Source organism: Humulus lupulus, chromosome X (assembly GCF_963169125.1).
Source record: "Humulus lupulus chromosome X, drHumLupu1.1, whole genome shotgun sequence".
Lineage (NCBI taxonomy): Eukaryota > Viridiplantae > Streptophyta > Magnoliopsida > Rosales > Cannabaceae > Humulus > Humulus lupulus.
In genome coordinates, this window is record NC_084802.1 from 3,572,186 (window position 1) to 3,594,192 (window position 22,007).

The 22,007-nt window shown below is 41.2% G+C and overlaps 4 protein-coding genes and 1 non-coding gene across 5 annotated transcripts; 2 read left to right on the forward strand and 3 right to left on the reverse strand.

The window, feature by feature from the left end:
- The first annotated feature begins 86 nt into the window (after window positions 1-86).
- Window positions 87-2,035, forward strand: LOC133804473 (uncharacterized). Its single transcript, XM_062242625.1, has 2 exons — window positions 87-320; window positions 1,266-2,035. Exons 1-2 carry the CDS (start codon window positions 254-256, stop codon window positions 1,868-1,870), a joined length of 672 nt encoding a protein of 223 aa, XP_062098609.1. The 5' UTR covers window positions 87-253; the 3' UTR covers window positions 1,871-2,035.
- Window positions 2,036-2,831: 796 nt separating this feature from the next.
- On the reverse strand, window positions 2,832-3,735 carry LOC133803276 (uncharacterized). Its single transcript, XM_062241249.1, has one exon. It carries the CDS (start codon window positions 3,414-3,416, stop codon window positions 3,066-3,068), a length of 351 nt encoding a protein of 116 aa, XP_062097233.1. The 5' UTR covers window positions 3,417-3,735; the 3' UTR covers window positions 2,832-3,065.
- Window positions 3,736-3,868: 133 nt separating this feature from the next.
- LOC133803274 (ylmG homolog protein 2, chloroplastic) lies at window positions 3,869-5,340 on the reverse strand. Its single transcript, XM_062241248.1, has 3 exons — window positions 4,935-5,340; window positions 4,633-4,835; window positions 3,869-4,365 (listed from the first exon to the last, which is right to left on the reverse strand). The coding sequence occupies exons 1-3, from the start codon at window positions 5,244-5,246 to the stop codon at window positions 4,080-4,082; spliced, it is 801 nt and encodes a 266-aa protein (XP_062097232.1). The 5' UTR covers window positions 5,247-5,340; the 3' UTR covers window positions 3,869-4,079.
- A 13,139-nt stretch (window positions 5,341-18,479) lies between these two features.
- LOC133804534 (uncharacterized) lies at window positions 18,480-19,655 on the forward strand. The gene has a single exon (XM_062242687.1). It carries the CDS (start codon window positions 18,480-18,482, stop codon window positions 19,653-19,655), a length of 1,176 nt encoding a protein of 391 aa, XP_062098671.1.
- LOC133807878 (small nucleolar RNA R71) lies at window positions 19,038-19,141 on the reverse strand. Its single transcript, XR_009879764.1, has one exon. It is a non-coding gene; the product is annotated as a small nucleolar RNA R71 (small nucleolar RNA).
- Window positions 19,656-22,007: the final 2,352 nt, after the last annotated feature.

Genomic DNA, 22,007 nt, shown 5'->3' on the forward strand with positions numbered 1-22,007 from the left:
CCGTTTGTAGCTGTCGTACCATAGTGACGAAATTACGAATTTGCCCTTGCGAAATACCGAGAAGAGACAAAGCCGTTGCTGGTCCGAAGTCCGAATCTATGTCTCGGGTCGTATTCGGGTCGACCCGGTCGGTGGCACCACCATATATATATACAGAATAAACAGCTGTTGTTTGATTGAACTAGATTAACCACTCACTCTTCTTTCTTCATCTCCGAACTCTGATCTCTCTCTCTCTCTCTCAAAATCAACAATGGCGAAAACGGCGTCGTTTCTTCTGGTTCCGCTTTTCTTCCTCTTAGCTACTGCTGATACCCAAAGTATGTAATCTCTTCATTTTCTTCCTTGAAAGGTTCATTTACACATTTTTTGTTTGGGAAATGTGGAAGTTGATAATGTGTTTAAGTAATGGATTTGGAACCAATCAGTGAAGCAATTGTACTAATAATAAATAGATCTAATTGACAACTCTTAAGGATCCTCTGTTTCTTTTCATTTTAATGACATTTTTGCTAGTATATCTTGATCTATTTGATTAAGATCTCTGTTTTTTTGGTTGAACACAACTTGTTGTTTTTAATGCCAAATTAATAATAATAATAATAATGTTAGTGATTTTGAGATTAGTTATGCTTTCTTTCAGTAATAATAGTTTCAAATATTGCATTATATTCATGATAATATATTTATTCACAACTAGTTTAAAGTTATATTAGCTATGTGTGAATTTACATGTATAATTTTATATAAAATTTTGGGTGTAGAAAATTACCTGAATGAGATTTGAATTTGCAATTTTGGTTGAAAGATATGTTCTTTCCTTGTGGTGTGTGAATCTGGGTATTGGCTATAGAACCATCTAAGATTGAAGCTTTGGTCTGGCCTTTAGACTTTTTTCTGGGTTGGAAGGTATATGTTTTTATTAGACTTCATATTTGTAATGTTTGTACAAATTAACTCTATATAGGGTAATAGATAGTTGAACATAGCAAAATAAAACAGCTGTATAGTCAACTATCAAATTTCAGTTGTATGTATAAATTTGTTTCTATTGAGAGAACAGTCCCCTAAACAAGTAATGCCTTTGCATTCTTTGATTCAGCTTCAGTTTTCAATCCTTTATATGCTCTCAAACTGTTTGTGTTATGTTCCAACAAACAATTACAAGACCTTTTATTCATCTGCGTTTTTTAATTCATGCTTTAGGTACTGATTATCTCATAATGCATTAGATTTCAAGGCATTTTTTTCCATAAACATTGCAGTGAAAGTTACTGATAACCCCGCGGACGAGTTAGTAGCAGTTATCAACACTAACAGAACTGCAAACAAGTCTCCATCCCTCTACAGCAACCAAGGTCTGGGCTGCATTGCTCTCCAGTACATAAAAGCCTATCAAGGTGACTGTAAGGCAGTAGGAGGGCCAAACGCCAAGAAGCCGTTCGACACCAAATTCGCCGAAACTTTTGCACCCAACTGTGGTGTTCAAGTCTCAACCCTTTCTCCAATTACAGGTCGTTTACTTGGCTGCCAGTCTGCCTATGTCGAACCTCCTAAAGCGTTCTCAGAAATTCTTATGGAAAACCAAAAGAGCTTAGACATTCTCTATAGTAAGAACCACACCGAAGTGGGTGCTGCCGTGGCTGGCTCTGATGGAGGGGGTCCCTATTTCTGGTGTGTTTTGTTTAGCAGTGGCAAAAAGAACAGTAGCTTTGCTTTGGATGGGGGTGTTGCTAAGGTAACCAAACCCGGGTGCTTTAGTGGCGCCAACGACGCTTGCAGTGGCGCCAACGATCGAGCTGGTAATACTCATTTGTTGACATTTGTGGCTACAACTTTGGTGGCGGCGGCCTATGCCTTTGGATTGTGATCAATGTGTTGTAAGAATTTAAACTGCTTTCCATTAACTTGGGTGGCTTCTGTTTTTTGCTCTTGCTTTGATTGTTTGTTGTTTCTCATTGCAATTGGATGTAGAGAGCCATTCATTTTTTACTTTTCTTTCACGGTGTAAAATTATGAGACTTGGTTTCACTAAGGTTGATGAGTTCTTGGTTAAACATGTTACACAGGAACAATGCTATATATATACACTCACCTTCAACAAAAATGATGTAAAAGAAAAGACCAGCAAAGACTCACTGAGCTCTCAAATCACTAACTAATACTAATATAATAAAAAAGAACCGTCTTTTCTGTATACTTTCCATGGTTCCGTTCCTATCGCGGGCTTTAAGCAATTTGTTTTCTCAGCCTAACCTTACAAACTACATGCCTGATCATTTGAGCTACCGAACCATCTTGATATAAGGGGGTGTTTGTTTTAAGTAGTTGAGTTGCTTTGGAAAGTGTAGATGCACTTACGATAGAGGTAACATTAAACTCTTGTGTACAAAAGAGTTCACTTTACCTTTAGAGGGTGTTTGGTTTGGTGGGAATGGGAGTGTCAAATTTAATCCATGTTTGGTAAATTTATTTTTAATGGCTTAGGGGTTTGTGTTTCCAAGTGTGTCTCATTTTTTAGCTTGATTTGAGGGTAATCTTAGCCATTTTAAACACTTGAGTTTCACATTCCCTTAATCTAAATCCCCTCTAACTCTACTCCCCCAAACTCAAACCTCATACCAAACACCCCTTAAAATATATGTGGAGCTCACACAAATTATTAACTTTACCCCTTAAAATTTGAACCAAACATAAGAAAGGTTTTAGATTCTCATTCCCACATTTACCTTAGCCCATACCAAACACCTCAGGGAAGATGATAACTATGCAGGTTGTGAACTTTCAAAATATTTAGAAGAAAAGGTAGAGGAAGATTCAACATAAAATCAGAATCCTAATTTTTTTCCATGGAGGGAATGTTACTTGATAGATATATAAAACATAAGCCGGTTAGCAAACATTTAAGTTAATAATATTAACTGCTTACTATTCTCTAATAAAAGATACAAGAACTATGATATGCAAAACTGAGAAGTGAGAAACATGTCAACAAGCCATAGAGAAACAAGGCTTAAGAGGTATTTTTTTTCCTACAAAAGCTGGTTCTTTCCTCACCTAAAGTCTCAAGCCTCCCAGTTTCCCAAAGATGCTTTACACTTCAAAACCAAAGCCAGAATCAAGAGAATAACCAGAATCCCACCAGAAGAACCACCAACCCTGTGAATCCAATAGGGATCAGACTTGATTAAGCATCTATCCAAGAACAGGGACAAGGCAATGGCTAAGATCAAGATTAATAGCAAAAGAGGCAACCAAGATTCGAAATCTATGGCAGTCTCTTCTAGCTCTGGATCGATGACCTCTCTTCGGTCGATATAGAGAGGCGAAATCACAGCAAGAAGCCCCATGACTATGACCACCAACCTCTCACATGAAGAAGACCTACTTCTCCTCCATGTAGCTCCCAGATCCATTCAGACCACACCTCCTGGAGAAACCAAACAAAACCTAGACTCTTTGTTGTTTAACTTTGTTCCACCATAAACATAAGAAGTGGGAACCCAATTTTGCTATGATGCCCATAAGGAATATGAAATGATACTCATAGGTATAATGTAACCAAATCAACTTGAACAAGAATTTGGAACCAAAAGTTTATCTTAGTAAGATTTCGTAAGGATAGGAAAAATAGAGAGCTTATTACTTTATACTGTCAAAGGAATCATTCCAGAGACGACGAGATAATGTTATTTGACAATAGGGGTAGGACTATGCAATCTTAAACTTGAAGTTTCAGAGTGAAATAATAGATATGAACTAGTTTTTTCTAGGCACAGAGTCAGACTATTCTCCATTAAGCAAGAATATAAGTTGATGTTATATACTGACCATTGTTTCATAACTGTTTGGAATCAGATTCTGTGCATGATTTTTCAAAATTCTTACATATCCATAAAAAGCATGCATATACATATGTATATAAATACAATAATGTAACAGGAAAAGTAGTGATGCTCTTGTATAATTTAAAGAAATAGAAGCCATTAATATTTCATACCAAAACAAATTGGGCAAAGATAACTAGAAATTAAACAGTGAACAGATGAAAAAGCAAACCCCATTAAAGGACTTGTAAGCTAATGGGAATCGCTAGAACTCTTCGTTCTGATTCCACTGCCATGACCCTGAACCCTCCTCAACCATTTCTTGTGCGAGGTAGTAGTGACATGGGAATATCTCGCCGGAGAAGAAGAGCTCTCCTGGTTTGGCAGCTCGGTTGCCGGTAGCTCAGCCGGAAGAGCAGCGGCCGTGCTGGTAAAGGCGTTCAAAACCAGGAATGCTAGAATGGGAGACAGGTCCAGTGTACCCCCAAGTGGAGGGATGATTCCCCGGAATATGTTCAAGTAAGGATCGCATATGGTGCTGAAATTTATCAATAAAGATTCATTATAATAGAGATTTTGTTAAAATTTTGGTTCCAATTCAAAATTAATTTGCAATAAGTAGAGTAATTATGTATCAGTATTAGCTCACTGAATACTCATATAAAGATTCTTTTTTTTTTCAACTCAAAACTAATTGTCAATGGAGTGAACCAATCTTATATTAATATTCTCACTGGAACTCTTATAGGGTTTCACTTTCACCAATAAGGATTCCGAGAAATCTTTGCAGAGAAGGGAGGTTTACCTGAGAGGGCTAACAATGGCGGGAGGAGCGTTGGGGAACCATGTCAAGACGAGTCTCACAATCAACACCGTGTTGTAGAGATTAAGGAAGTTGGATAAACCATTGGCCACCACGAGTCCGGCCACCGAATCTCCGGGCAGAACGGCGGCGAAATTGTGTGCAGAGATCGAATTAACACAGCGATAGTTTCTTCTACCACGAATCTGAAACAACAACAAAACAACAAAATCAATTCACTGAACTTCGAAGCATAACAACAAAACAATATCTATACATATAATCAAATGTGTGTAATTGGTGACCTGATGGAAGGAGTTTAGAGAGAGCAATTTGTTGAGAAGAGGGTTCTGAGAAGCGAATGAATGGAGGTTTCGGAGAGAGTTATGAGCAGCGGAGAGAACTGAGGTGTGAAGATTTTGAGCAATGGCGAAAATGTCTGGAGGAATGAAATTGGGCTTTCTGGAAGATGATGAAGTTGCCGATGGAGAAGAAGCTTTGAGAAATGGCGCGAATTTGGGGAAAGATAATAGCAATGTGCCGCAGTTGGGGACGAAGTTGGGTTTTGAAGTCTCCGCCATTGATGAAGAGGATAACTCGTTCGGAATCGGAGCCATTTTAACTCACTGAGTCACTCACTCGCTAACTGTCAGTGCATAAAGACTGAGGTGGAACACCGTAGCTGAATAGGATAACGATTTCGAGTAACGCTTGGATCAGTAAAAGCAAGTTCCGTGGCTCTCTCCACTCCTCCCATTACGACGACGTTTTACTATATAATTTTTTCTTTTACTTTTGAAAATTCAATTTACATGACTGCTCTTATTTGGAATGTGTTAAAAAATTGGGAATTTTGCATGAAATCATATCAATTGGGGGGTTTTTGGTATGGGATTTGGATTTGCGGTACTATAGTTAAGATTAAAAGAATGTGAAATTTAAATATTTAAAATAGTTAAAATTTCCATCAAATCAAGCAGACTTACTTGAAAACACAAATTCTTAATCTATTAAAAATAAATTTATCAAACATGTGTCACATTTAACATTCTCATTCTTACTAAATCAAACTCCCATAACGTGATTTTCATTTAACCCTAAATTGCAGTTTGGCACCCAATTGCATTAGACTGTAAGAAACTACAATCATTCAAGGATTTGGTTTAATCGAGCTATAAAAAATTTTGTCATGTGTCAAAAATTTTCAAGGCCAATTGAACTATTGATTTTTCTAAAAATAAAACTTTAGATATGAGAGTAAAAGGATTTGACTCTTACACTTAAGTTAGTGTAGAAAATTTGTTTAATCATCCAAGCCAGGGACTTTATTTATTAATATTATGTTTTTAATAATATTTAATACACTTATTATTAATATTTTGTTTTTAATAATATTTAATACACGCACAAGTTTCAAAGGCTAAAAAAATATAATTAATTATAAAGTCTCACGATATTGGTAAAAAAAATCTCTCTTCTATAAAAAAGATTCAAAATACTTGTACATATAGCAAACGAATGGTATGATTTTTTCTTTTTAATGATTTGGTTTGGTTTTCTATTTTTACAAAACATCATTAGTGGTTTGGTTTAAAAGAAATGTGGGAAATTAATATATTTTGAAAAATATAGTATTATCCTAACTTTTTTCTTTCACTATTGTTGTCTGTGTTTTCACCAGTCGACACGTGACATAAATTAAGAGGTTGTTTAAGGCTCCTCGGGAGCTTAAGTCCAGTTTCTTGTCGTCATCACCACCATGGGAGGAGTGTATCATCCAAGATCATCATTTCCCGAGAACCTAGTCAGGAAGTAATTCTCCCAAGGACTATCAAGCCACATCCAAGTCACCCAAGTGTTAGAGAACCTCCTCCAGATGACAATAATAGTTGCCATGTGTCAGCTAGGGAGGTATTCTGGACCACAAAAAGAGGTCTGACACCCAATGGTCACAGAGATCGTGTTGTCGATTCCATACAAGCAGCAAAATGGATGTCTCATGATGTCGCCTGACATGGGGATACGTGCAGCTATCCCTTGACACTGTCAGGGACACTTTTCCAATAGAGTAGTGGGCTGAGTCTCCTCGTATTGGACCTACTTGAGATATGTTGGGGCTCAAATCTTATTATACTGAATGTTTTCATTTATGTAATAACAAAACTCATTAAAATATTTATAATTGTAACTAGCTTTAATTAATGAGTTTAATCTTCCTATAAATAGGGCTAGGACACAACTTGTAAAAGGATTTGATCCCAGCATTCATAGTGAGCATATACGTTGTCTGAATATCAAGAGAACTCGAGCTTTGCAAGTTCTTCTTCCTAAATACAAGTGACTTGTGAATTATGGTTAATTAATAACCTAAACCACGTAAAATCTCGTGTTCTTATTATTCTTTTTTAAGCTTTTATCTTAATTTGGTAGCTGACGAAAAAGTTAGTCAACAACTATCACGAGTCACAACATACCATAAATCTATGTCCTCCATCACGGCCAACAATGATTGCTCCATTGTCTAACGATTCTCAATGATATGCGTTCCACAACCGTATTCCTCTTACCTATATGAGCATAGCTCTTGGATCCATGGGTGAACAAATTATCCACTTAATTGCAAAATTCGCTACTCAGACACTACGCGATGCGATGCGATGTGGTTTATTTTATTTGTGATGTGGGTTGGGGATCTAATTTCTTCTGATGTCGTGGTGCAATGCAGTTAAGTGGAATGAATTGTAAAAAACTACAATATCTGCTCTCCACCGCATATATATAATAAAAAAATAGATAAACTAATTTTATACAAAAATAATATACATTGGAAATTTAGTATTTTTTAATATATACATTAATGATTTAACTACGGCTAACCACATCATTTAGCTCCACAAGTTGGTGCATTGTGATTTGCAGTTAATATAAATAAAATTAACCTTGTGATTTAGATTTTCACTTAATCGTACTTCGCAAGTTGGTGAATTTTTTTACCTTTTTCACCGCTTGCCCACCACTATATGCATACCCCTACTTGGATCACATAGGTTGAAATTTTGTTGTGGTTGTATTAGGTTTCAGAGAAATTAATGAATATCAAATGAAGAAAATCTATATATTGATCTCTACTGATTAAAGAGGAACAAGCTAGGGGTGCACACGGGTCGGATTTTCGGGTTTCGGATTCATCAGGTTCGAGTTTTGCAGGTTTCGGATGGAGAAAAATGGTATCGAAACCGATCCGAATTTTTTCGGGTTGGGTTTCGGGTTGAGCTGGGCCTGTTGGGTTTTGGGCCGAAAAACCCAATTTTGCAAAAATACCATTTTTTTCATATTTTTTTTTAATTTCGATCGATTTCGGGTGTAACCCGAACCCGACCCGACATATTTCGGGTTCGGGTCGGATTAAGCCCGAAATGAGCGGGTTTTCCGAAAATTCGGGTTCTCGGGGTTCGGGTTTTGTGGGTCAAATTATCACCCCTAGAACCAACCCCTTATATACAATGTATTAGTTATAGTTAACAGAATAGAAAAAGCTAATCAGTAACAGCAAAGAAACAAAATGTTGTTTAAGTAACATCAGAGAAACAGATTAACAGCCTTAAGTATTATCTAACTAACAAACTCCTTAATATCCCTCCTCAAACTCAGTGTGGATAATAACACAACACTGAGTTTGTCCTTGAGATCATAAAATATAGTGCTGGAAACAGGCTTGGTGAGACAGTCAGCAATTGATCGAGAGTTGGGACATGCTTGACACAAAGCTGATGTTGCAACACTTTGTCACAAACAATATGTTTTGTGCGTGCATGAAGGACAGGATTTGCAACAAGCATTACAAAGCTGAGGTTATCACACCACACTGTTGGAGGCACACCAAGAGGTAGACGAAGTTCCTTAAGCAAGGACTGAATCCATGAGATCTCAGTGACAACACTTGCTAAACTCCGAAACTCAGCCTCAGTGGAAGAACGCGAAATTGTGTTCTGCTTTTTGGACTGCCGAGCAATGAGATTACCACCAAAGTATATGCAGAAACCTATTGTGGACCTGCGATCATCAGGATTCGAAGCCCAGTCAGCGTCACTAAAAGCTTCAAGATGTAAAGCAGCTGATGGACGAAGATGAATGCCATGGTCTAAAGTGCCAACAAGGTAACGAAGAATCCTCTTGACAGCAACCCAGTGAGAAGCAAGAGGATTATGCATAAATTGGGCTACCTTATTGACAGAGTATGCAATCTCGAGTCTAGTGCCATAATTTCCATAATTGGGTGGCATCTTGGACAGGATTACTGCCATAATTGGAGAGTTTCAAACCAGCATTCATAGGAGTCCCAATAGGCTTGGCATTTTGCATATGAGCATGACAAATAAGGTCCTGAATATATTTTTTCTGGGACAAATGAATCGCAGCAGTGGTATGAGTGACATGAATCCCAAGAAAAAAAAAAGCTTCACCCAAATCCTTGAGAGCAAAAGATGAGTGAAGATCAGAAACTAGCTAAGTTATAACTGGGGTAGAGTTGCCTATGATCAAAATATCATCCACATAGATGCAATAAGCTGAAGTTACACGCACAAATATTGAAGAATCAGCTTTAGTAGAGACAAACACGTAGCTGAACAACGCAATAGACAGCTTGTCAAACCAAGCCCTTGGTGCTTGTTTGAGACCATAGAGGGCTTTGTGAAGGCGACAAACTTTTGTAGGATGTAAGCTATCTTCAAACCCGGGAGGTTGGACCATGTACACTTCCTCTTTCAAGTCACCATTGAGGAATGTGTTGTTAACATCTAATTGACGAATGCACCAACCTTTTGAGATAGCAACTGTCAAGAGAATGCGAATTGTAACCGGTTTCACCACAGGACTAAACGTCTCATTATAATTAAAACCATGTTGTTGGTGAAACCCTTTTGCCACAAGTCGTGCTTTGTACTTATGAATGGACCCATCAGGATTCTCTTTGACTTTAAAAACCCATTTGCAACCAATGGGTAATCGGCCAGCTGGGAGATCAACCAAGGACCAAGTGGAATTTTCTTGTAAAGCTTTGAACTCAACTGTCATTGCATCTTTCTAATGAGTAGTTTGTAAGGCATCCTTAACACTCTTTGGTTCAGCGGAAGCAAGATAGACTTTAGGTTTGTGAATGCCAGCTTTAGCTCTAGTGACCATTTGATGAGTATTTGTTCCTGCAACAACCGGGTTAGTTTGGACAGAAACAGTAGTGGCAGTAATAGTATTGGAAACATTATGATGTTGGGCAACATCAATAGGAGGGAGAGAAGTAGGATTAGGTGTGGGAGAAGGGGTAACATTTGTAATATGAGATATGGACAGTGACGGAGAAGGAAGAGACACAGTAGGAGAAGGAATAGACACATGGACAGAGGGAGTAGGAGAGGTATTTGTTGACAAGACAGGAGAAGAAGAAGATTGTATATGAGTGGGAAAATTCTGAACAGTAGGTGGTTTTGCTAATGGCAATTTTGGATGTGGGGCTTGAGTGGATGAGGATGAAGCAGATGGTGTAGAGGCATAAGGAAACTCATTTTCCTGAAAGAGAACATCTCGGGAAAGATATAAACGACCCCCCTTAGAGAGGCACTTGAAACCTTTGTGAGACAAACTATACCCAAGAAAAGTGCAGGGAGTGGACATATAGGTTAGTTTGTTTCTATTGTAAGGCCTCAAATTTGGGAAGCATAAACAGCCGAACACTTTCAGCATGGTGTAATCCAGTTTGACTTGAAATAAGACTTCAATGGGAGACACATTAGTGAGTACAGAAGTTGGCATTCTATTAATAAAAAATACTGCAGTTCTAAATGCTTCATCCCAAAATTTTAATGGCAAAGAAGATTGAGCTAACAAGGTTAGACCACTCTTAACTATGTGCCTATGTTTTCACTCGGCAATGCCATTTTGCTCATGTGTGTGAGGACAAGAAACTATATGGAGAATGTCCTGTGTGTCTAAAAAATTAGTAAATGATCGGTACTCACCCCCCAATCCGATTGTAGTGCTTTGATTTGGAAACTGTTATCCCAAAAATTTGAAAAGAATGACGTGGCAGTAAAATTGGCACATAGCATGAGTTAGTGAGGTGATCTGGCTTAGCAATGGCCCAATACATCAGTTAAGAAATTGGACAGATAGTCAAGCCAAATACACCCGACCGAATAGAATATTTGGTCTGGGGGTTGCTTGGCTCAGACCCCAGTTTGAAGACCCTAATAATTGATTTGAAGCCAAGTCCAAGAAGATTGAAGGAGAGATTTGGATTTTGGTTCAAGGGATAAAAGCAATAGGTCCGATCGGACCTAAGCTTAGGGGACCTCTTGATATTTTGGCTCGAACGTGTCCAAAGAGAATGGCTAAGGCTTACGTTTTAGTCAAGGGGAAAGCCACATAATGGCCGATCGGGTATGCCATGGAAGAGGTAGGCTTGGGCTTGAACGAAGTGAGAAGGAGGAGGAAAGTAGGCTCGGACCACCTTGGTCCGAGGAGAAGAGTACAAGGTCCGATCGAACCTTGGTTGAAAGAGAGAGGCTCGGACCACCTTGGTCCGAGGAGAAGGGCAGCATGTCCGATCGGACATGCCCATGGGAGAGGAGCCTTTGGACCATTTTGGTCCGAGGAGATGGCATGAAGAGATGGCTCGGACCACCTTGGTCCGAGGAGGAGAGTACAAGGTCCGATCGGACCTTGATTGAAGGAAATGGGCTCGGGCTTGACCGAGGTGAGATGCCAAAGAGGGTGGTTCGAACCACCTTAAGCCAAGGAGAAAACCATTGTGTCCGATCGGACACAATGAAGGAGTATACCTCGGACTTGCCCGAGGTAAGGAGCAAAGGAAGTGGCCTCGGACCACCTTGGTCCGAGGAGAGCTAAACTTACATGACCTTTGGTCCGAGGAGAGCCATGCACATACCACCTTTGACCCATGAAAAGCTTGAAGGAGTAATCAACATGCATGTGAGACTACTTCAAACTTCCCGAAACGATTTCAGTGAGAATTGGTCTAAGCATCCGGGAATCTCTCACTCCTCACTCGAATTTAGGATCAGTTGTATTTCAAACATTTATTTTGTAATATAAATATAAGGTGAATAATAAAATATCCCTATCTAAAGGGGATATCAGTTAAGAATCCCAGGTCTATAAATAGAGGGTTGGGAGGATCGTAAAAGGACTTTTGGCAAATTGAGAGTTAATCTGTGTTCTAGAGAGAGAAAGTGTGTTTTTCCTGAGAGAACCCTTTTTTGTATTCTGGAATATTTGCACTGAAGAAACTCAGTTGACACTGGTTCATCTGATCTTGAGTGTGAATACAGTAATAAAATCTCTAAGTGGATTAGGCTATTACCGATTATCGGGGCTGAACCACTATAAAATCTCGTGTTATTTACTTTCATTGATAAAAACTGTCTGTTGTCGTTTATAATTCTCTTGAAGGCTTGTCGTATTTGACGTCCTTACATCGTTGGCTAAAATCACAGTCAACATTTTGGTGCTTTCATTGAGAGCCTGAAGAGAAGACAGACAGTCCCTGAAGCAATATGGAGCCTAAGAACACCACCGCGGCCTCCAAGAAGGCAAGCACCTCCAGGGAACATGCCAGATTAGAAGGTCCCAGCGTTCAAGATCGTGAGAATGAGCCCAGGGTCGTGCTTGAGGATGTAGCTCCTGAAGTTGAGGAGCTCCAGGAGACCATGAGCGCGTTCCAGGAGGAGTTGGCCCAGTTCAATGCTAGGCAGGAGGCCTTTGCTGAGGAAATGGCCAAGTAGAGACGAGAGATGGACGCTAGGAGCGAGGAGATCCGTCGACAGCAGGAGGAGGCCGACAGGCGACATCGCGAAGCTGCACTTGCTCTGGAGGCAGCTACGCAATTGACCCGAGCCAATGCTCAAGCTGTGCCTGGGGTGACACCCACCCCAGAGGCAAGGACCACAGAAGCTGGTCATAAGAAAACTGATAGGCCAGGCAGGAATGGTGGTAACCCACCTGGTCATGAGGAAGAGGGAGTCTGATCGCGCACTGCCTCAACCCAGAGGGGGAACTCCAAGACCCCCTCAAGGAGCCCCAGATCAGAGACTTCCAGGTCAGGAAGTCATAAGTCAGGCAGCAAGAAAACACCTTCTGAGCAGGGGCACAACAAAGCTCCTCGTGGAAAGGAGACTTCCCACTTCAAAGATGGACATGGGCGTGATGAAGCTGACAGTCACCACACCAACCAGTCGAAGGAGAAGAATAATAATCGACGAGGAGGAGAGGATCAACCGGCTCAAACGGGGAAGCCACCACGGCATCCCAACCAGCGTAATGGCAAAGAGCACGCTCCACCTAGTAGACCTTCTGAGAAGACTCGGAGTACGGTGTTCGACCGATTGGGAAAGAACACTGCTCAGAAGGACTTAAGGGACGTCATTGATGACAGAAGGAGGACCGTTCCGGTCGAAGGGCAGGAGCCAATCCGTCCTACCAGTCGAGTAGAAATACTCGATGTTGATACGCCGGATAGGAGTGCCCGACCAAACGGTCCCGAGAGTGCGTCCCCAGCAGTGGCCCCGGGCATTCAAGCCCAGCTTGATGCTTTAACGGCGGCAGTCCAAAGTTTGTCAAAATAACCAGTTATTGATCCAGTAGACCACAGAAGTGGTAGCCCTTTTTGTGCTAGAATAAGAGCGGCCCAACCACCAAGGAAATACAAAGCACCGGTATTGCCAGTTTATACAGAAAAGGCAGACCCGGTGAGACACGTTGGGAAGTTCGAAGATCAGATGGAGCTGCTTGGGGTGAGTGATGACTACCGCTGTAGAGTCTTCCCCACCACCTTGTCAGACACTGCCCAGGAGTGGTACTGGAAGTTCAAACTCGACTCCATCACCTCTTGGGAGAGCTTTAGGAAGGAGTTCTGCAGGCAGTTCAGTACTGCCCGAACCCCTCCTGTTTATGCCAACCACTTGGTGGACATTAGGCAGGGTAAAGATGAGTCTCTCAAGAATTACATTCAAAGGTTTATGAGAGAAGCCAATCGGGCTACCGCGGTTGGAGATGAAGGGAAAATGGTTGCAATCTCCTCCGGTATTATTTATCGAAGTCCTTTGTGGGACAGCATCCACCGCCATCCAATTTCAACTTTACAGCAGTTTTTAGACCGGGCAGATAAGTACATGAAGTTGGATGACGCCATTGAGAAAGGAGAGAACGGGTTGAACAACCAAAGTGGATCAGATGAAACTCCGAAGGATAGCGGAAGCGATCAAGGCGGTAGTAAGAAACGTGGGAATAACGGGTCTGACCGCCACAATGAGAAAAAAGCTAAGTCGGGATCGAATGACAAGCCTACGAAGTATGAACCTCGATTCACCAACTACACCACTCTTTCGGCAACCCGAGCGGAGATCTATCTAGCCAGCCATCAGGAGGTCCCTTACCGGAGACCCCCACCAATCAAGAAGGAAATGAGTAAGAGGGATAAGAACAAGTTCTGTCGTTTCCATGGAGACTATGGTCACGACACGAATGAGTGTAATCACCTTAAGGATGAGATAGAGTTTCTCCTCCGGTCGGGGAAGTTAAAAAAGTATAAGGCAGAGAAGACCCAGGGAGAGGGGAGCAGCAATAATCCTGGGTTCAAGCGGCAACGGTCCCCACCTTTACAACCTGAACCTGTGGACTTCACACTAGATACAATATGTGGAGGACCGCATCTTGCTGGGGATAGCAACAAGGCGAGAGAGAGGTATGCTCGCACCCTTCGTCATGAGTTGGGTGTGGCATCCACCTCCGAGGTCATGACAGTGGAGGAGCGACCATCCAAGAACCCAAGGAATGAAAGTGAGTCCCTCACTTTCACTAAAGAAGATGCTAAACACGTGAGGTATCCTCACAATGACCCCCTTGTTGTGACAGTCCAAATAGCTAATATGAAGGTGAAAAGATGTCTGGTTGAGACGGGAAGCTCCGTAAACATTATTTATAAGTCTTCTTTTGAAAAAATGAAGCTATCCATCAATGACTTGAAGCCATGCTCTCACGCCATTTATGGGTTTACTGGAGAGGGACTGTCACCAGCTGGGACAATAAAGTTACCAGTCACCACGGGGGAAGCCCCCAAGCATGAAACCGTGATGACTGAGTTTTTGATTGTTGACTGCCCGTCTGCCTACAATGTGGTTATTGGTCGACCACTACTCACCAACTTGCATGCAGTAGTTTCAATTTGGCACCTATCTATGAAATTCCCGACCAGCGCTGGCATAGGCTGTGTCCAAGGAGACCAAAGGGAAGCTAGAGAGTGCTATAATGCCTCGATAACTAAGGCGAAGAAAGGTGCCAAGGAGAACAACATGATTGTATGTGTTGAAAGAGAGGAGGTGGATGAGATGGATGTAGACCATAATCTTGTAGTAGTGAACGATGAAGAGATGTTGGAGGAGTGTGGCCAGGAGAGCACTCCTAGTTTAAAAGAGCAGAAGACCCCATCAAGTGATGAAGTTACCAAATAGGGCGTTGCCCAAAGCGAGGGAAGAGATATTGATCCTCGCTTTGGGGATTATGAGAGTGATGTGGGACCGTCCGAGGAGTTAGAGGAGGTCCTTATAGATGAGAATGACCCGACAAGAGGGGTCAAGATTGGGAAGAAGTTCAAAGCTGAGGTGAGAGTACAGCTCATAGAATTCTTGCGAAGAAATCAAGATGTCTTCGCCTGGTCTCACAAGGATATGGTGGGTATCTCACCAACTGTGATCAGCCACGTGCTCAACGTGGATGAAAGATATCCAGCGATACAGCAAAAGAGGAGGTTGCTTGACAAGGATCGAGCAAAGGCTCTTAAGGAGGAGGTAGAGCGATTGAAGGAGAACGGGTTTATTAGAGAGGCATACTACCCGGCTTGGGTTTCAAACCCAGTCTTGGTGCCCAAACCCAATGGAAAGTGGAGGACTTGTGTAGATTTTACTGATCTAAACAAAGCGTGCCCGAAGGATTGCTTTCCTTTACCAAGAATAGACCAGTTGGTAGATGCAACCTCTGGTCACGAGACTTTGTCCTTCATGGACGCGTATTCGGGGTACAATCAGATCAGCATGCATCCTTCTGATGAAGAGCATACCAGCTTCCGAACGGATATAGGGCTGTATTGCTATAGAGTGATGCCCTTCGGATTGAAGAATGCAGGAGCTACCTACCAGCGCTTGGTGAATGGCATGTTTCGTGACTTAATCGGCAAGAGCATGGAGGTGTACGTAGATGATATGCTGGTGAAGTCAAAGGAAGCTGAGGGGCACCTGGGAGACTTAGAGGAGTGCTTTGCAATATTAAGGAGGTATAAAATGAAGTTAAACCCCCTCAAGTGTTCATTTGGGGTGGATTATGGAAAATTCCTTGGGTTTATTGTTAACTCCCGAGGAATAGAGGCAAACCCGGAGAAGATCAAGGCTCTCATAGAGATGAAGTTTCCGACAAGAATAAAAGATGTGCAAAGTTTGACTGGGCGGATTGCAGCTCTAAGTAGGTTCGTTTCGAAATCAACGGGCAAGTGCGTCCCGTTTTTTAACCTGCTTAAAGGAGGCAAGAAGTTTGAGTGGACCGCAGAGTGTGAGCAAGCTTTCCAGGCGATAAAGGAGCATTTGGCTCAACCTCCTGTTCTTTCTAAGCCAGTTGATGGAGAGGACCTATTTATGTACCTAGCAGTCACGGAACACGCTGTTAGTGCTACCTTAGTACGTGAGGAGGATAAGGTGCAGCACCCGGTATATTACGTTAGCAAGCGTTTGATAGGAGCGGAGTCCCGATACCCCATGATCGAGAAGTTGTCTTACTGCTTGGTACTTGCGTCACGAAAATTGGGGCCGTACTTTCAGGCACACCCCATCAAGGTCCTTACTGACCAACCTCTTCGCCAAGTTTTACAGAAGCCGGAGTCTTCTGGTCGGCTACTTAAATGGGCGGTCGAGCTAGGCCAGTTTGAAATCAAGTACCAACCAAGGACTGCTATTAAAGGTCAAGCTTTGGCAGATTTCATCGCTGAATGTACCGGAATCGTTGAGGTCCCCGATCAGCAGGAGAGTGTTACTGGGCTAAAAGAAGAAATTCCTGCTTGGCAACTTTTCGTTGATGGATCGTCGAATGAGCACCATTCAGGAGCTGGTATTATACTAGTCACACCAGAGAAGCACCAAATTCATTGTGCACTAAGATTCAGATTTAATGCTTCAAACAACGAAGCGGAGTATGAGGCCCTCTTAGCAGGCTTGCGACTGGCTAGAGACGTACGTGCCCGGTCAGTGGAGATAAATAGTGATTCCCAATTGGTGGTTTATCAAGTACTGGGGGAGTACCAGGAAAGGGGCCTACGCACGGTGGCATACTTAAACAAAACCAAGGATTTGCTAGCCCAGCTTGAGGGGTATATGATAAGTGAATTTTAGATTCACTTATTAGTGTCATTTTATATCTAATTTGTAGGTGTTTAGGGTGTTTTTGTTTGGTTTTATGCTTGTGTTTTGTTTGTGTAGGGTCCAAGGAAAAGTGGCGAGAAATTGGTACAAAACGAGAGTGAAACGAAGAAAAATGCAAAATTCGTGAATTAGGGCCGCAGCCCCATATTCAGGGGCTGCATCGCTATTTCCAGGCTGAATTAGGGCTGCAGCGCCATCCTTAAGGGCTGCAGCGCCTGACTGAAACAGAGGCTCGTTTTTGGCACATTTGAAGCGCAGCAGCGCCTGTTTATGGGGCTGCAGCGCCGGGAGCCGTACGGAAATCGTAAATTGAGATTTTTGAAGGGCAAAAGAGGGTTTTTTTGCAAGGGATATATAAGGAAAAGTTTAATTAGGGTCTAAGGACGGTTTTTGGAAGAGATTAGATAGAGATTAGAGGCTCGGAGAAGAAGAGGAGGCTAGACATCATCAAGATCATCACCATTACATCTAGTTTATTTCTTCTTCCTTTCATTCTAGTTTTTTAATTATGAACAAATACATTGTTATTATGTTTATGTTTATAATGGAGAACTAAACTCTTTTTGTGCTAGAGTATTAGATGAAACTATTTTGATTATTGAATTGCGGTTTCTATTATTATTTCTATGAAATTCTTCTCGTTTGTTCATATCTTCTTGAGTTACTTTTATCATATTAATGTTTGGCCATCATTATTGTGAATTGAAATCTAGGGTTTATGCTTGAGAAAGATAAACATAGATTGGACATAAGAAGATTTGACATAGAGTGATTGTGAGATTGAGAGATTCCTTGAACTCTATGAATTTGGTTTAGAATAGCTATTGCTTAATGACGTCTTGATTATTTAATAGCGAATAGAGATATCATATTGATTAATTGAGATTAATTGCATATATGCTTGAGAAAGATAAATGCATTATATTATAATTCTAGAAATTACAAATGAGGAGAATTGATTAGAATAATAAAGAAACTATGTTCATAATTGAATAGTGAAATCATTACTCTAGTACATTTATCTTCTATTTAATCACTTTTCAAGAGCATAAGATTTGGTTATCTTGTATTTCATATTCTTTATTTTATTGTTTGATTTATTTATTGAATTTTCTAATTAAAATTATAGACTTAACAGTAATAGTAATTAGTGAGTTTAATATTTAATCCCTGTGGGTTCGACATCTTTTAATTAAAAACTATATTGCAATACACTGTACGCTTGCGGTAGAAAAATTCTGTATCAAGTTTTTGGCGCCGTTGCCGGGGATTAAAATTAATTTTACTAATATTGAAACTTTAAGTCTTGATTTTAAATTAGATTTTTATTTATTTTGTTACTAACGTTATAGATTGTTCTTGTGTTCTCAGTATATGCGAAGGACTAGGAGTTCTACACCTGTTGAGCCTCTGAATCCTGAAATTGAGCACACACTCCGTCAGTTGAGAACTAAGAAAAGGACTGAAGAGCTTAATATGGACAACAACGGGGTGAACAACAACGGTGGCAATGGCAATAATAACAATCAATCAGCAGCTGCTGGGGCTCCTCTTAATCCAGCGCAGCGGGCAGTGCGTGATTTTTGCATGCCTATTGTGAATGAGAATCTCACTGGAATAGCAAATCCAGCCATTGCTGCCAACAACTTCGAACTGAAACCTGCACTAATCAACATGGTGCAACAAAATCAGTTTGGGGGTCTAGCTACTGAAGACCCCAACATTCACTTGGCCATATTTCTGGAGGTATGTGCCACAGTGAAGATGAATGGCGTTACTGATGACGCCATCAGATTGCGTCTCTTCCCTTTCTCCTTGAGGGAAAGAGCCAGGAGTTGGTTGCAATCTTTGCAGCCTGGAACAATTACGACATGGGATGAGATGGCAAGAAAGTTTCTGATTAAGTTTTTCCCTCCTTCCAAGTCAGCCCAGTTACGCAGCGATATTGGACAATTTCGACAGTTAGATCAAGAACCATTATATGAGGCTTGGGAGAGGTTTAAGGAATTATTACGACGTTGCCCACAACATGGTTATCAAAATTGGATGCAAGTTCAGATTTTTTATCAAGGGTTGAACGCTCCAACACGAACGATAGTTGATGCTGCTGCAGGGGGTGCTCTATTAGCCAAGACAGCGGATGAAGCCTTCACTTTGATGGAGGAAATGGCCACCAACAGTTATCAGTGGCCTAATGAGAGGTCAGGACCAAGGAAAGTTGCTGGGTTGTATGAAGTTGATCAAATGACAGCCTTGAATGCCCAAATTGTTGCTCTACAAACCCAAATGGCTGCTCTATCAGCGCAAAATAATCCAACGGTTATGGAGAGTGTAGCAGCGGCTGTTGCAATGCAGGGGCAAGAAATGAGTCCAGAACAAGCCCAATTTATGGCAAACCGCTCCTTCCCCAATAATTACAGAAGCAACAACATGCCTAATTATTATCATCTAGGATTGCGCAACCATGAAAATTTCTCTTATGCTAATAATAAAAATGTGTTGCAACCACCTCCGGGATTCAATTCTCAACCGCAACAAGAGAAAAAGTAGTCGTTAGAAGACATTTTGGGCACTTTTATTTTGGAGTCTAACAAGAGGTTCGGAAAAAATGAAGCAAGACTCGACAATATAGAAACCCATATGACTAACATGGGTGCTTCAATGAAGAAGATTGAGACTCAAGTGGGGCAATTAGCTAATGCGGTGAATTCTAATAAGAAGGGAAGTTTTCCTAGTGACACTGTGGTAAATCCAAAGGAATCATGCCAAGCAGTTTCTTTGAGAAGTGGTAAGGTGCTTAAAGAGGGTGATGTTCAAGCTAGTTCAAAGGAGAAAGTTGAGCCAGTGGTACGAGAGGTAGACAAAGAAGAGAAAGCCAAGAAGCAGAGTGGAAGTGACCAGAATGACATGAAGAAAGATAGCCTTCCAGTGTATCAACCTCCCATTCCATACCCTCAACGATTTCAGAAGAAGAAATTAGATGAACAGTTTGCAAAGTTTCTAGAAATCTTCAAACGAATTCACATAAACATTCCCTTTGCAGATGCTCTTGAGCAAATGCCTAATTATGTGAAATTCATGAAAGAAGTTATGTCTAAGAAAAGAAGATTAGAAGACTTTGAAACTGTGAAGTTAACAGAAGAATGCAGCGCCATCCTACAGAAGAAGTTGCCTCAAAAGGTGAAGGATCCGGGTAGCTTTACTATACCATGCACTATTGGAGGGTCGTCATTTGATAAGGCTTTGTGTGATATTGGAGCGAGTATAAATCTGATGCCACTTTCAGTTTTCAAGAAATTGGGAGTAGGAGAGGTGAAGCCCACAACCATTACTCTTCAATTGGCAGATCGGTCACTTACTTATCCTAGGGGAGTGATTGAAGACGTGTTGGTTAAGGTGGACAAATTTATTTTTCCTGCTGATTTCGTGGTTTTGGATATGGAGGAGGACCATGAAATCCCCATTATTCTTGGTCGTCCATTCTTGGCTACTGGAAGAGCTCTTATTGATGTACAAGGTGGTCATTTGACGCTGAGGGTTAACAATGAAGAGGTTAAATTCAACATTTATCAAGCACTCCAGCAGCATGACAACACGAGCACATGTCACCGTGTAGATTCTATTGAGGTAGTAGTAGAAGAGACGATGAGAAAAGAATTATGTGCTGATCCTTTACAACACTGCCTTAATTCTAGTATTACTCAGGCTGATTTGAAAAAGGTGAATGGTGAGTTTGTGGGTGACGAAGTGGCTGAATGTGTGATGGCTCTCAGTGCTATTCCTTGTGCTAGTAGTATTAAAGTGGAAGAAACTCTTTGTCAAGCCAAGGAAGGAGAAGTCGAGAAGGAAGTGATGGAGAAGAAAGATTTGAAACAACTCCCAGAGCATTTGCGTTATGAGTATCTAGGAGAGAATTTTACTCACCCAGTGATCATTTCATCAAAACTCTCAGAATGTGAAACTGAAAAATTGCTAAGAGTTTTGAGGAAATATAAATCTGCCATAGGTTGGGAAATTTCAGATCTGAAGGGAATAAGTCCAACTGTTTGTATGCACAAGATTCTTTTTGAAGAAAATTATAAGCCTTCGATTGAGCATCAAAGGCGATTGAACCCAGCCATGAAAGAAGTAGTAAGGGCAGAAGTACTGAAGCTATTGAATGCTGGAATCATTTATGCTATTTCGGATAGTAGTTGGGTTAGTCCTGTGCAAGTTGTACCAAAGAAAGGGGGAATGACAGTGATCAAGAATGAAGCCAATGAATTGATTCCGACAAGAACAGTGACGGGGTGGAGAGTTTGTATTGATTACCAGAAGTTGAACAAGGCGACTAGAAAGGATCATTTCCCACTTCCATTTATCGATCAGATGCTCGATCGTTTGGCTGGCTATACACATTACTGCTTCTTAGACGGCTATTCAGGCTATAATCAAATAGCAATCGCTCCTGAAGATCAGGAAAAGACAACTTTCACATGTCCTTACGGCACTTTTGCTTACAGGAGGATGCCTTTCGGACTTTGTAATGCACCTGCCACTTTTCAGCGGTGTATGATGGCCATCTTCTCAGATATGGTAGAAGAGATCATGGAGGTATTTATGGACGACTTTTCTGTTTTTGGGTCGTCATTCGACCAGTGCTTGCACAACTTGGCATTGGTCCTTTGTAGGTGTGAAGAGAAGAACCTTGTGCTGAATTGGGAGAAATGTCACTTCATGGTTCAAGAGGGGATTGTCTTGGGGCATCGAGTTTCAAAGGAAGGTCTTGAAGTAGATCGAGCCAAGATAGCCATCATTGAGAAGCTTCCTCCACCGGTGAATGTCAAGGGGATAAGAAGTTTTCTGGGGCACGCGGGCTTTTACAGGAGGTTTATCAAGGATTTCTCGAAAATCAGCAAGCCA